Source organism: Gorilla gorilla, chromosome 2 (genome assembly GCF_029281585.2).
Source record: "Gorilla gorilla gorilla isolate KB3781 chromosome 2, NHGRI_mGorGor1-v2.1_pri, whole genome shotgun sequence".
NCBI classification, from domain to species: domain Eukaryota; kingdom Metazoa; phylum Chordata; class Mammalia; order Primates; family Hominidae; genus Gorilla; species Gorilla gorilla.
Genome location: NC_086017.1, coordinates 202,577,728 through 202,592,394, shown reverse-complemented (window position 1 = coordinate 202,592,394; position 14,667 = coordinate 202,577,728). Strand labels below are relative to the sequence as shown.

Genomic DNA, 14,667 nt, shown 5'->3' with positions numbered 1-14,667 from the left:
ATAAAGGAAGAACTGGTCAGTCTCCTCTTCCCAAAGGCTTTCCACTCAACCCATTATGAGTGGGTGAAGTGTTGCATCCTAAAAGAATTAAGACACTGGAATGAATTTTGTATCTGGATTAGAGAAGGGTGAGAGGCTCTTTCTAACTTATCTGCCCAATGCTCTATGGGCAGAGAGTAATGGTAGAATGTCGACCCTGAAGCAACCAGGCTACCTCCCTGGACAAAAGGTGGCAGTGGACATAAAGGAAAGGGCAGGGCGCCTAGAACCTGTCTCAGGGAGGTGAGGTGATGGGAAGCAGGATAGTACATGTGCCCAGGGTCTAATCTCACACACGCGCTCCTTTGTCCTATCAGACTTAGCTTACAAAACACAAATTCAAATATAAAATTATTAAGACTTTCAAGACAGCAAACAGCTGTAGAACATTAAACCCCAAGTGCAGGGTCTCCTGAGTATAGGGCTTTGCGCAACTGCAGTGGTTGCAGGCCCATGAAGCCACACTAAAAATAGTAACAAATTTGTTGCATTGATGGAAAGCCTACATTTGCATGCACTGAATAGCAAAAAGACAAAGTTTTAAGATTTAATTTGCTGTTTATACAGAAACATTGGAAATGAGAGTATGAATATGGAGCTAGCTACAATATGAACATTCCCCTTTTTTTCTTTCTCGAACCCCTATTCCAAAAAAAAAAAAAATAGAAGAAGAAGAAAGAAAGAAAAGAAGAATACAAGAAAGAAAGTGAACAATAAGCAAATTCCATTTTTTGCTTAACTAGGAGATTTAAAAATCCACAAATTCAGATCTATAGTCTAAAGCATCTAAAACTGACTTCAGCCCCATGGGACACAGTGGCACAGGGAACAGTGGCGCATTATAGAGAGGGCAAGTTTCCAGAAGGATGAAAAGCAGCAGCAAGTCAGAACAAAATGTGCATTCCCTGGAGGTCAAGAGCCTTTGGGAAAGGACATTTGGAGAGCTGAGTGTTTTGAGAAGAGATAAGATGAAATAGCCTAAGATTGGAAAAAACCTACCCGTGGAGTAAAATGGCGGGAAAAAAGTCAAAATGTGAGTTAAGCCTTTATAAATTCAGAAAGATCCACAAAAATACAGCTTCTGCTGGTGAGAGGATCAGCTGTGTCCCTTCGACAAGAACTGCGTTCCTTTGTTGAATTAACCAACAAGAGACCTGGGGAACCTGGAACAGGAAGAAGTCCTTCTAAGCCCAGATTGGTTGAGAGAAATTGAGGAGGCATATCTTCACAAAGAAACAAATAGTGGAGCTCTGTTTGAAGAAAACAGGTGGTATTGGTTGCAGCAGAGGAGAGAGTGAGAGAAAAATCCTGGAAGACTACAATACACTTGCTTCTCAATTACCCCTTCCCAGACCGTTGCAGGAAACACAAAAGGAATATTTAACACATTCAACCGAATATTATAAGATGATCTGACACAGCCTTGATAAAAGAAACTATAAGATGGTAAAAAGAAATTTGAAGAAAAAAAAAGAAACTATAAGAAAGGATGGTGAAAACAGAGAAACATAACTTACTGTCAGAAAAAGATGTACCAGAAGTATACTGTCATGTAATATATGAAAATTATAACCAAAAATGTAATATTAAGTTTAAAATTTAATAAAGCAATCATGGCTACAGAAAATAATCACAAAATTGAAATACAGGAATTCAGGGAAAGAGGTGACATACAGGTGGAGGTAAAATATGAGCTGACAAGTCACAAGAAGCACAAAGGAGAATGGATATTGTGAAAAATTTAGTAAAATAATTCAGAATATAAATACATTTAAATAAAGGCATTGAATTAAAACATTTAGTGAAAAACGATAGACATGGAACGGAATGAACATGGAATAAAGAAACTAAGTAGAGTGAAAATGACAGCTATAGAAGTTTGGGAAAGCAGATCAAATATAAACATAAAGTAATTTCTGAAGAAAAAAGTGATAAAAAGAGAAAATATTTAAAAATATAACTGAAGGAAATTTTTTCTGATATAAGAAGACTTAAATTTACATTTTGAAAGAGAATATCATGTGGCAGGGAGAAGTAACTCAGATCAGTCAACATAGAGCTTTTTCCAAAAAAGTTACTAGACTTTAAACAAATTACCATTTTTGGGCAGTCAGGAAAAAGCTCAAGTCATAATAAAATGAAAAAACCTGTTAGCCTCAGATTACTCCATGGCAACATTCAATGGCAGAAGATGATGAAAAAATCTATTATTTAAGGAAATAAGCTATAACCTAGGGAATTTCTATCAAGCCAACCTGAATTCCAAGTATAAAAGAGACAGATTAACAGCTGATCCCAGGAGCCTTTCTGAGAGAAAACAAAAAAAGCAACTGGAAGACAAACTTTAGCCAATAAATAGATAACTAGGGCAATGTAAAATGAGTGGCAATAAAAGAAGCTATTTGATTGTAAAACAAAGACATTTTTGAAAATATTAGGAGTAGATGGCAAGATAGAATATAAATAACATAAATGCTGATGATCTAGAAAAAATACAATTAATATAAATGAGAGGAGGAAGGTGGAAATGAAGCTAGAAGTTAGAATAAAGCTGGAAGACGGCCAGTAGTAACTGGGACCAAAAGATAATATCTAAGGGTCAAGTAAAGTAATAGAATAGGCATATTTTACACTACAAAGATAAATATTAAGAAAGCAAATTGTGTTGACTAAAATTGGGTGAGAGGAGAAACCACACAAACTTTAGCAGATACTTTGTGGGGAATTAGAGAACTATTAAAATTTAAGAACTATTAAGAATTGGATCAAATCACACTAAAATAGAAGAGTTTCATTTACTTCTTGAAATCCAAAAGAGATCAATATTGAAAATCTAAATAACATAATCAAAAAGGCATCTGATTGATATATCTTAAATTATGTGCCTTGATGATAAAGAATAAATACTTAGTTATCCTTAGTTTTTCAAGTCAGATTCAAGAAAACTCATGAGACAAACAAAAAATGTCAACAAATTCTCCAAAATGAAAACAATACTGAACATATTTTCTAATATCAGTATAATAATACTGGAAAATAACAAGAAACAAAATAATTCTTCTTTAAAGCATCAGCTGATATGGTTTGGTAACCAAACCTCATCTTGAGTTGTAATCCCCATAATACTTCATGGGAGGGACACAGTGGGAGGTAATTGAATCATGGGGGTGGTTTCCTTCATGCTGTTCTCATGATAGTGAGTTCTCAAGAGATCTGATGGTTTTATGTGTTTGGCATTTCCTCCACTGGCACTCATTCTCTCTCCTGCTGCCCTGTGAAGAGGTGCCTTCTTCCATGACTGTAAGTTTCCTGAGGCCTCCCCAGACATGAGGAACTGTGAGTCAGTTAAACCTCTTATCTTTATAAATTACCCAGTCTCAGGTATTTCTTCATAGCTGCATGAGAATGGACTAATACACCAGTGATATGGTCTGGCTCTGTCCCCACCCAAAACTTATCTTGAATTGCAATCCGAATTATAATCTCTAAGTGTTGGGGGAGGGACCTTGTGGAAGCTGATTAAATCTAGATATACAATCTTGTCATCTGTAAACAGGGACAATCTGACTTCCTCTTTTCCTAATTTAATACCCTTTATTTCCTTCTCCTGCCTAATTGCCCTGGCCAGAACTTCCAACACCGTGTTGAATAGGAGTGGTGAGAGAGGGCATCCTTGTCTTGTGCCAGTTTTCAAAGGGAATGCTTCCAGTTTTTGCCCATTCAGTATGATATTGGCTGCGGGTTTGTCATAGATAGCACTTATTATTTTGAGATACATCCCATCAATACCTAATTTACTGAGAGTTTTTAGCATGAAGGGTTGTTGAATTTTGTCAGAGGCCTTTTCTGCATCTATTGAGATAATCATGTGGTTTTTGTCTTTGGTTCTGTTTATATGCTGGACTACATTTATTGATTTGCATATATTGAACCAGCCTTGCATCCCAGGGATGAAGCCCACTTGATCATGGTGGATAAGCTTTTTGATGTGCTGCTGGATTTGGTTTGCCAGTATTTTACTGAGGATTTTTGCATCAATGTTCATCAAGGATATTGGTCTAAAATTCTCTTTTTTGGTTGTGTCTCTGCCTGGCTTTGGTATCAGGATGACATGATTGTATATCTAAAAAACCCCCTTGTCTCAGCCCAAAATCTCCTTAAGCTGATAAGCAACTTCAGCAAAGTCTCAGGACACAAAATCAATGTACAAAAATCAAAAGCATTCTTATACACCAATAACAGACAAACGGAGAGCCAAATCATGAGTGAACTCCCATTCACAATTGCTTCAAAGAGAATAAAATACTTAGGAATCCAACTTACAAGGGACGTGAAGGACCTCTTGAAGGAGAACTACAAACCACTGCTCAATGAAATAAAAGAGGATACAAACAAATGGAAGAACATTCCATGCTCATGGGTAGGAGGAATCAATATCGTGAAAATGGCCATACTGCCCAAGGTAATTTATAGATTCAATGCCATCCCCATCAAGCTATCAATGACTTTCTTCACAGAATTGGAAAAAACTACTTTAAAGTTCATATGGAACCAAAAAAGAGCCCGCATCGCCAATTCACTCCTAAGCCAAAAGAACAAAGCCGGAGGCATCACACTACCTGACTTCAAACTATACTACAAGACTACAGTAACCAAAACAGCATGGTACTGGTACCAAAACAGAGATGTAGATCAATGGAACAGAATAGAGCCCTCAGAAATAACGCCACATATCTACAACTATCTGATCTTTGACAAACCTGAGAAAAACAAGCAATGGGGAAAGGATTCCCTATTTAATAAACGGTGCTGGGAAAACTGGCTAGCCATATGTAGAAAGCTGAAACTGGATCCCTTGCTTACACCTTATACAAAAATTAATTCAAGATGGATTAAAGACTTAAACGTTAGACCTAAAACCATAAAAACCCTAGAAGAAAACCTAGGCATTACCATTCAGGACATAGGCATGGGCAAGGACTTCGTGTCTAAAACACCAAAAGCAATGGCAACAAAAGCCAAAATTGACAAATGGGATCTAATTAAACTAAAGAGCTTCTGCACAGCAAAGGAAACTACCATCAGAGTGAACAGGCAACCTACAAAATGGGAGAAAATTTTTGCAACCTACTCATCTGACAAAGGGCTAATATCCAGAATTTACAATGAACTCAAACAAATTTACAAGAAAAAAACAAACAACCCCATCAAAAAGTGGGCAAAGGATATGAACAGACACTTCTCAAAAGAAGACATTAATGCAGCCAAAAGACACATGAAAAAATGCTCATCATCACTGGCCATCAGAGAAATGCAAATCAAAACCACAATGAGATACCATCTCACACCAGTTAGAATGGTAGTCATTAAAAAGTCAGGAAACAACAGATGCTGGAGAGGATGTGGAGAAATAGGAACACTTTTACACTGTTGGTGGGACTGTAAACTAGTTCAACAATTGTGGAAGTCAGTGTGGTGATTCCTCAGGGATCTAGAACTAGAAATACCATTTGACCCAGCCATCCCATTACTGGGTATATACCCAAAGGCCTATAAATCATGCTGCTATAAAGACACATGCACACGTATGTTTATTGCGGCACTATTCACAATAGCAAAGACTTGGAACCAACCCAAATGTCCAACAATGACAGACTGGATTAAGAAAATGTGGCACATATACACCATGGAATACTATGCAGCCATTAAAAATGATGAGTTCATATCCTTTGTAGGGACATGGATGAAATTGGAAATCATCATTCTCAGTAAACTGTCGCAAGGACAAAAAACCAAACACCGCATATTCTCACTCATAGATGGGAACTGAACAATGAGAACACATGGACACAGGAAGGGGAACATCACACTGGGGACTGTTGTGGGGTGGGGGGAGGGGAGAGGGATAGCATTAGGAGATATACCTAATGCAAAATGGCGAGTTAATGGGTGCAGCACACCAGCATGGCACATGTATACATATGTAACTAACCTGCACATACTTTACATGTACCCTAAAACTTAAAGTATAATAATAATAAAAAAAAAAGAAAAAAAAATCATGGGGATGGTTTCCAAATGCTGTTCTCATGATAGTGAGTGAGTTCTCACAAGATCTGATGGTTTTATAAGGGATTTCCTCCCGCTTCATGCTGGACTTCTCTCTCCTGTCTCCCTGCAAAGAAGGACATGTTTGCTTCCCCTTCCACCATGATTGTAAGCTTCCTGAGGCCTCCCCAGCATGTGGAACTGTGAGTCAACTAAACGTCTTTCCTTTATAAATTACCCATTCTCAGATATGTCCTTACAGCAACATGAGAGCAGATTAATACAACCAGCATATTAAAAATATAACAGATAGGGTTTATTCCCTAATTGCAAAGATGCTTAATTCTCAGTGATTATAATATTATATTAATAAATCTAAGGAGAAATATTATTGGAACTAATTTGAAATCTGTTCATAAAAAATACTAAATACAAGATGAACTGATGGATAATAATATAAATAATATAAGTAAATGTACAACCGTAATCATGAGACATATATTTCAGCACAAAGCATAATGCTTTAAAGTGACACATTAAGAATTTGCACTAAACTCAGGACAAAGCAAATACTTGCTAGAGTCATTTTTACTTAATATTATACTAACCAACACTAAGAAGAAAAAGGAATTATAAGTCTAAAAATGGAAAATGAGGACATTGATGAAATTTGTAAATGGGATAATCATATTCCTTGAACATTTAAACAACTAAACTCAGAGAATTTAGTAATATAGCAAGGTATCAAATTATAAATCAAAAATCAGGCCGGGCAAGGTGGCTTACACCTGTAATCTCAGCACTTTGGGAAGCCAAAGCGGGTAGATCACATGAAGTCAGGAGTTCGAGACAAATCTGGCCAATATAGTGAAACCCTATCTCTTCTAAAAATACAAAAATTAGCCAGGCATGGTGGCATATGCCCATAGTCCCAGCTACTCGGGAGGCTGAGGCAGGAGAATCACTTGAATCTGGGAGGTGAAGGTTGCAGTAAGCTGTGATCACGCTACTGCACTCCAGCCTGGGCAACAGAGTGAGACTTCATCTCAAAAAAAAAAAAATCAAAATAATGCATATATACAGAAAATAAGCTAGAGGATAAAGTGAGGGAAAAATACCTTTAAGACAGCAGCAAAATAAACATAAAAATTTTTGGGGAAAACTTAAGTGTTTACATTTTATATAAGGGAAGTTTTAGAACACTGCTGAATGTCTCAAAAGAAGAACTGAACAAATTAAAAGACATCCCTTCTTATTGAATAGAAAAAATCAACACTAGAAGGATGTAAATTTCCATCAAGTTTTTAATAATGTAAGGCAATATTAAAAAAATAACTAACATGCCTTTGTTTTTGAATTTTTGTGATGATGGTTTCTTATTTTGTTGTTCGTATATTTTTGTTTGTGCAATGAAACTAGAAAACTAATTTTGAAGTTCATAAATAAAACTAAACCAGCAAGGCTAGGCAGAAAAATCTCTTAAAAAGAAAAGCAATAAAGTAAAGAGCCTCTTTGCTGACAGATATTAAAACATATTACAGATGCTCCTCAACTTACAATAGGGTTATGTCCTGATAAATCCATCAAAAGTCAAAGATATCATTAGTATAAAATGTGTTTAATACCTCAATAAGCCCATTGGAAAATAAAAGAAATCATAAGTTGAACCATATTTAAGTCAGGAAACATCTGCATATAGCTTCTATATTTAAAGCATCTTGATATTGGTGCATGAAGAGACAGACCAATGATACATGTAGAAAGTCAAGAAATAATTAGCCAGGTGTGGTTGTGCATGCCTGTAATCCCAGCTACTTGGAAGGCTGAGGCAGGAGAATCACTTGAAACTGGGTGGTGGAGTTTGCAGTGAACCAACATCACGCACTGCACTCCAGCCTGGGCAACAGAGCAAGACTCCGTCTAAAAGAAAGAAAGGAGAAAGAAAGAGAGAGAAAGGAAGAGAGAGAGACAGAGAGAGAGGGAGGGGGAGAGAGAGGGAGGGAGGGAGAGAGAGAGAGAGAGAGAGAGAGAGAGAGAGAGAAAGAAAGAAAGAAAGAAAGAAAGAAAGAAAGAAAGAAAGAAGGAGAAGGAAAGAAAAAAGAAAGAGGGAGGGAGGGAGGGAGGGGAGAAAGCCAGATATATTAGGAAGTTTACTATGTACATTTCAAATCTGTAGGGAAAAGATGAGATTGCAATAAAGGTTCTGGTATCCTTGGCTGGCTGCCTGAAAAGAAGAATGCTGGATACATACTTCATGCCTTTGTTGGGAAAAAGTGGCTAAATAGATTAAAGATTTAAAGGCAAATATTAAAATGTAACCATGAATGAATCAGGAGTAAAGATAGGAGAATTATTTTATTCCCTTGGACTAGGAAAGATCTTTCTATGACTCTCATCTGGAAGCCATAAAAGTAGTGATAGATTAATGCACATACATAAAATTGTAGTCTTCTGCTGTGGGGAAAATCATAAGCAAAATCAAAAAGAAAAGAAATTGCAACTCATATCCAGATAGTACTAATCTCTCAGACATAAAAGGAGTTCCTAGAATCAATGAGAAAAAGACAAAACAAAACAAAAATGGAATAAAAAAGGAAAATTGTCAAGAGTATGAATAAATAGTTCATTGAATGGAAATATTAACGGTCTTTAAACATATGAAAAGATGATAAACATTCATTGTCTCATTTTTTGCATTTTTAACAGATTTATTGAGATATAATTCACATATTACACAACTCAGACATTTAAAGAATACAATTAAATGTTTTTAGCTTATTCACAGATATGTACCATCATCACCATAGTTGATTTCAGAATATTCTCATCACCTCGAAAAGCAATCTTAAATGTTTTAGCTATTACTCCCTATTCCCCTCTACTCACCAGTCCTAAGCAACCTCTTATCTACTTCTGATTCTATAAACTTGGCCATTCTGAACTTTCCTATGAATGGAATCATATCATATGTGATGTGACCATATAATATTTTGTCTTTTATGACAGGCTTCTTTCATTTAGCATAGTGTTTTCAAGGTTCATTCATGTTTAAGCATGTGATCAATACTTCATTTTTGTCGAATAATATTTCATTAGCTGCATATGCCACAATTTGTTTATTCATTTGTCCATTCACAGATATTAGGTTGTTTCCACCTTTTGGCTATTGTATACAATGACACTATAAACATTTGTGTTTATATGTTTTTATTTCTCTTGATCACGTACTTATAAATATAATATTAGATCATATGAGAACTCTGTTTATCATTTGAGAAATTGCCATCCTGTTTTCCAAAGTGGCTGCACAATTTCACATTTCCATAAGCAGTATATGAGGATTCTAGTTTCTCCACATCTGTGCCAATACTTGTTATTATCTTTCTATTCTAGCCAGCCTAGTGGATATGAAGTGGTATCTCATTATAGTTTTGATTTACATTTCCCTGAATGCTAAAGTTGTCAGGCATCTTTTCTTTTAATGTTTGTGAATTATTTCACCTTTATTTATCTCAAAATACTGGTGATATAGATATTTCATATATAACAAGGTTAAGCAACATGTGCATGTAAAATGGGAGGCAGAACCAAGGCTAAAGCAACATCTAGCTCAGCCATCAACTCACTATCCCTGAGGGGTTAAGGTGGAGGCATTACACAATGTTCATCAGCTCTCCCAGACAGATGCGTTTGATTCATCTTTTCAAAGACCTGGATGGCTGCCATCCCTGCCCAGTAGCTGCAGGAGTGGCTGGTGAAGATTTCTACCAGTTGCTTCCTATTAGCCTTGTCTACCTCTGTCTGGGGGACGGTCTGTAGCTCCTTTCCCAGGGAGATTGTTGTGATCAGAGACTTGAACTTGCTCAACTCATCCTGGCTGAGCTGCTCCAGAAGAGCCTGCAGGTTGAAGTCCAGCTCTGCAGAAGATGCCATCTTGTCCTATGTGGGAGCTCTCCCAACGCCTGGCCCTATGCTCTGGTTCTCACATTTTTTCATATACTAATAAGTATATATTTTTATATCTTTTTAGGAGAAATATCAATTCAGATTTTTGCTCATTATAAAATTGCGTTATTGTCTTTTTATTGCTGAGTTGTAAGAGTTCTTTATATAGTCTAGGGACAGGTCCTTCATTAGATACGCGATACGCAAATTTTTGCTCCCATTCTGTGAGTTGTCTTATCAGTTTAATGATGGTGTCCTTTAAGGTACAAATGTTTCTCATTTTGATGAAATCAAATTTATCTATTTTTTTCTTATTGTTTATGCTTTTGATGTCATGTCTAAGAATCTTTTGCCAAGTCTCAGGTCATAAAGATGTACCCCTATCATTTACTATAAGAATATTACAGCTTTAACTCTTACATTTGGGTATTTGATATATTTTGAGTTAATTTTTGTATGTGGCATGAAATAGAGGTCCAACTTTATTCTTCTGCATGTAGAAATCTACTTGCCTAAGCATCATTTGTTGAAAAGTCTATTCTTTCCCCATTGTACGGTCTTGAAACTCTTGTTGAAAGTCAGTTGACCACAGATGTACGGGCTTATTTTTGGACTCTCAGTTCTGTTTTATTGAGCAATGTGCCTATCCTTATGCCAGTACCACATTATCTTAATTACCATTAAGATGCTAAGTCATGAAATGAGGAAATACTAAATAAATTACTAAGTCATGAAATAAGGAAAGGTGAATTGTCTTTGTTTGCTCTTATTTTTCAAGATCATCTTGGCTGTACTGGGTCTATGCGATACTACTTGAATTTTCTATCTAGTTTGCCCATTTCTACATAAAGTAAGCTGAGGTTCTGACAGGGATTGTATTGAATCTGTAGATCAGTTTGGGGAGTAGTGCCATCTTAACAATGTAAATTAAGCCTTCCAATCTATAAACACGAGATGCTTTCCACTTATTTAGCTCTTTAATTTCTCTCAATAATGTCTTGTAATTTTCAGAGCATAAGTTTTACTTCTTTGTTAAAATTTATTTCTAGGTATTTTATTCTTTTTGATATGATTCTAAAAGGAATTGTTTTAATTTCAGTTTTGGATTGTTCATTACAAGTGTGTAGAAGAAAAACTGATTTTTATGTATGATCTTGTATCCTGAAACCTGGATGAACTCATTTAACAGTTCTAACAGGTTTTGAGTGAATTTTTTAGGATTTCCTATATACAAGATTATGTTATCTGCTAATACAGACAGTTTCACTTCCATTCCCATCCAGTTGCCTTTCTTATCTTGTCTAGTTGCTAGGGCTAGCACCACTAATGTAATATTGTATGGTCATGCTAAGAGCAGATAGCATTGAGATGGTCCTGATTTTAGGACAAAAATCATTTTTCCATTAAATATAATTTTGGCTATGAGTTTTCATAGATAACTTCTATCAGATTGAGGAAGCTCCCTTCTATTTTCCAGTTGGGAGTATTTTTATCATGAAAGGAAGTTGGGTTTTGTCCAGTGCTTTTTCTGTGTTTATTGAGATAATCATGTAATTTTTGTTTTTATTCTATTGATATGATGAATTATATTAATTGATTTTCATATGTTCAATCCAACCTTGCCGTCCTGGGATAAATCCCGCTTGGTCATTGTGTACAATTCTTTTTATAGGTCACTGTATTCAATTTGCTTGTATTTTTTGGAGTGCATGTTTCAGGTTGAGTGTAAATTTATATGAACCCTAGAGAAGGCAGTCCTGAAAAATATAAACGACAAGAGCATTTGCTCTTTGACCTGGCATTTCCACCTCTAGTATTTGTCTTACAGGTATGTCTGCTTGCATAGCATTATTTGTAAGAACAAAATACTCACTTAATGTCCTCAATAGATTCTTGGAAACTGCAACTTTGAATGAAATGATGTATAACAAAAACAATTTTATCATAGGCTAACTCATACAAGCAAGAGTTAAATTCCTATGGCATGCTGGTCACAAAAACATCACCGAAGTTCTAAATAAAAACCAAAACACTTCTAATATTAAACATAGAAATAAATGTGAGCCCTACATGCATTTTAAACAGATTAATAAAAATGAGTAAGATGATTTTTTATCCACTTATTCCAATTCAGGGTTGTGAGTGGCCTGAGGTTATGTGGCAGCTCAGGGTGCCAGGTGGAAGCCAATCTTGAACAGGACGCCATTCTATCACAGGGTACACTCATGCAGACTGAGAGCATTTAGACACACCAATTAACCTAACATCTTTGGGATGTGGGAGGAAAGTAGAGTACAGAGAAAATCCATGCAGACATGGGTAGAACATGCTAACATGCAAACTCCATATAGACAGTGGCCCCTGTTTGGAATTTTTTTTCCTCATCAATGTTATACAAAATGATGTTGAAAAAAAATGTTATTTGAGGATCTGTTGTATCTGTTATATTTAGCAAGAGGCTAAATACAGGATGAGGAGTGGCTTACATAGTGATACATAAAAAGGTCCATGATATATTCAGTTTAAAAAAAGGCACATGCTGGCTGGGTGCGGTGGCTCACACCTATAATCCCAGCACTTTGGGAGGCCGAGGCAGGCAGATCACCTGAGGTTGGGAGTTCGAGACTAGCCTGACCAACGTGGAGAAACCCCATCTCTACTAAAAATACAAAATTAGCTGGGCGTGGTGGCGCATGCCTGTAATCTCAGCTAATCGGGAGGCTGAGGCAGGAGTATCGCTTGAACCCGGGAGATGGAGGTTGTGGTGAGCCAAGATCGCACCATTGCACTCCAGCCTGGGCAACAAGAGCAAAACTCCATCTCAAGAAAAAAAAAAACAAAAAAACAAGGCACATGTAACTCCTGTGAGAGAAATGGGAGGTGGGATATAAATTATATTTGTTTGAATTTTCATAAGGAAACTCTGGAAAGATATTTTAAAAATCAGTAAAAGTAGAAATTAGTACAGAACATGGTAGACACAGATGGGAATGGAAGGGAGGTGTTCACAGTGCTTGTTTGATAGTTATACATTTTGTACCACACAAATGTATTACTTGCATTAAATAATTCATATTTCAAAAAGAATCAAAACATAGAATTTTTACTCAGATAAAGTCATTGGGCAGGAAGCAGCTCTTGGTATCATCAAGTTCAAACCTTTTTTAGTGGGCGACCAAGTCTCACTCTGTTGCCCAGGCTAGAGCGCAGTGGCACGATCTCAGCTCACTGCAAACTTCGCCTCCCAGATTCAAGCGATTCTCCTGCCTCGGCCTCCCAAGTAGCTGGGATTACAGGCACCTGCCACCACACCTGGATAATTTTTTGTATTTTTAGTAGAGATGGGGTTTAACCATGTTGATCAGGCTGGTCTCAAACTCCTGACCTCGGGTGGTCCACCCATCTCAGCCTCCCAAAGTCCTTGGATTACAGGCATGAGCCACCACGCCTGGCCAAGTTCAAATCTTTGAAATGAATCTTTGAATTGAGAAACAAAGGTCAAGCTAGGAAAGAGGATTTACCTCAGGATACATGGCAAGTTCTTGGCAGAATTGGGATAAAGATTCACATGTTCCAATTCAAAATCAGGTCTCTTCCCACTTCTGCATATCTGCTTTTCACGTTAGGAAATCCTGTATTTGGCTTTTACTGTGTATTATGGGAAGGGAGCATCATGCTTAAAACTAATATACTCAGAGTCCTTTCTTCCCAGTGGTACCCTGGTTCACCTGGAATATGTGTCCTACTTGGTAGCAGCCTCCACATTATTCTAACGAAGACACGGCAGTTCTACATGCCAGAAACCCTTTATTAAAAATTCACAAAGGTAGACCACAAATGTTCACATTCTGCAATGTTTTCTTCTTGCAACCACTTTAATGTTTTTCTCTCTTCTATGAGTATTTCTTTAGAAATACTCTCTGTGCATCTGTCCACCGTGATGGTACCACGAGCACTATAATCTGATTTATATTGTCAGTCACTCTGCAAAAATAGCCTATTGCTCCAGAGATAATGGGGATGGTGTCGAAGTTACTGATTACTAAATCAGAGATAACTATAGAGAACAAGACTTCATTCAGGCAAGTTAAAGCACTTTCTACATATGTTCCTTAATATATTGGCCATAGATCCTTCCCAAAATGTATTAAATGGGCATAATTTTTTATGCCTAGTCTCTCTTTGTGAATCTCCCCTCCCACTCATTCTCCCTCACCAAGTTTCAAAAATTACTTGCTGACTCCACCAGCTATTGTATTGGGCACGTGATTCAGATGTGACCAAAGAGAATATTCTACCCCCCTAATCAAAGTGTTTGGATCAGAGATAGGCACACAACTCAGGCTGGGACAATGAAAATGCATGGAACTTTGCTGGCACTATCAGGAAAAGCCTCACTTTCTGTGGGGTTTACTAAACTGAATGAGTACAAGTCTAGAGCTTCCAGTAGTCAACTCTGCTCCCACACCCAAAAAGACCAAATGAAAATCAACGGAAATCAAAGTCCAGGAGAAAGGCTGTCAAAGACCGTGGTTAAGCCCCTGAATCTAGTTATACCTAAAATTTCATCCTTGGTCCCCAGTTCTAAGAGAAAAAAACTAGTGTTCTCTTTGGTGGCTATTTAGGTTAGATTTG

General features: G+C 36.8%; 1 protein-coding gene and 1 long non-coding RNA gene across 3 annotated transcripts in view; both read right to left on the bottom strand.

Moving 5' to 3' along the window:
• Positions 1-14,667, bottom strand: part of LOC109026183 (uncharacterized) — a 176,479-nt gene that overhangs the window by 130,199 nt on the left and 31,613 nt on the right. The window lies entirely within an intron of this gene.
• Positions 9,727-10,020, bottom strand: PYDC2 (pyrin domain containing 2). The gene has a single exon (XM_004038215.4). It carries the CDS (start codon positions 10,018-10,020, stop codon positions 9,727-9,729), a length of 294 nt encoding a protein of 97 aa, XP_004038263.4.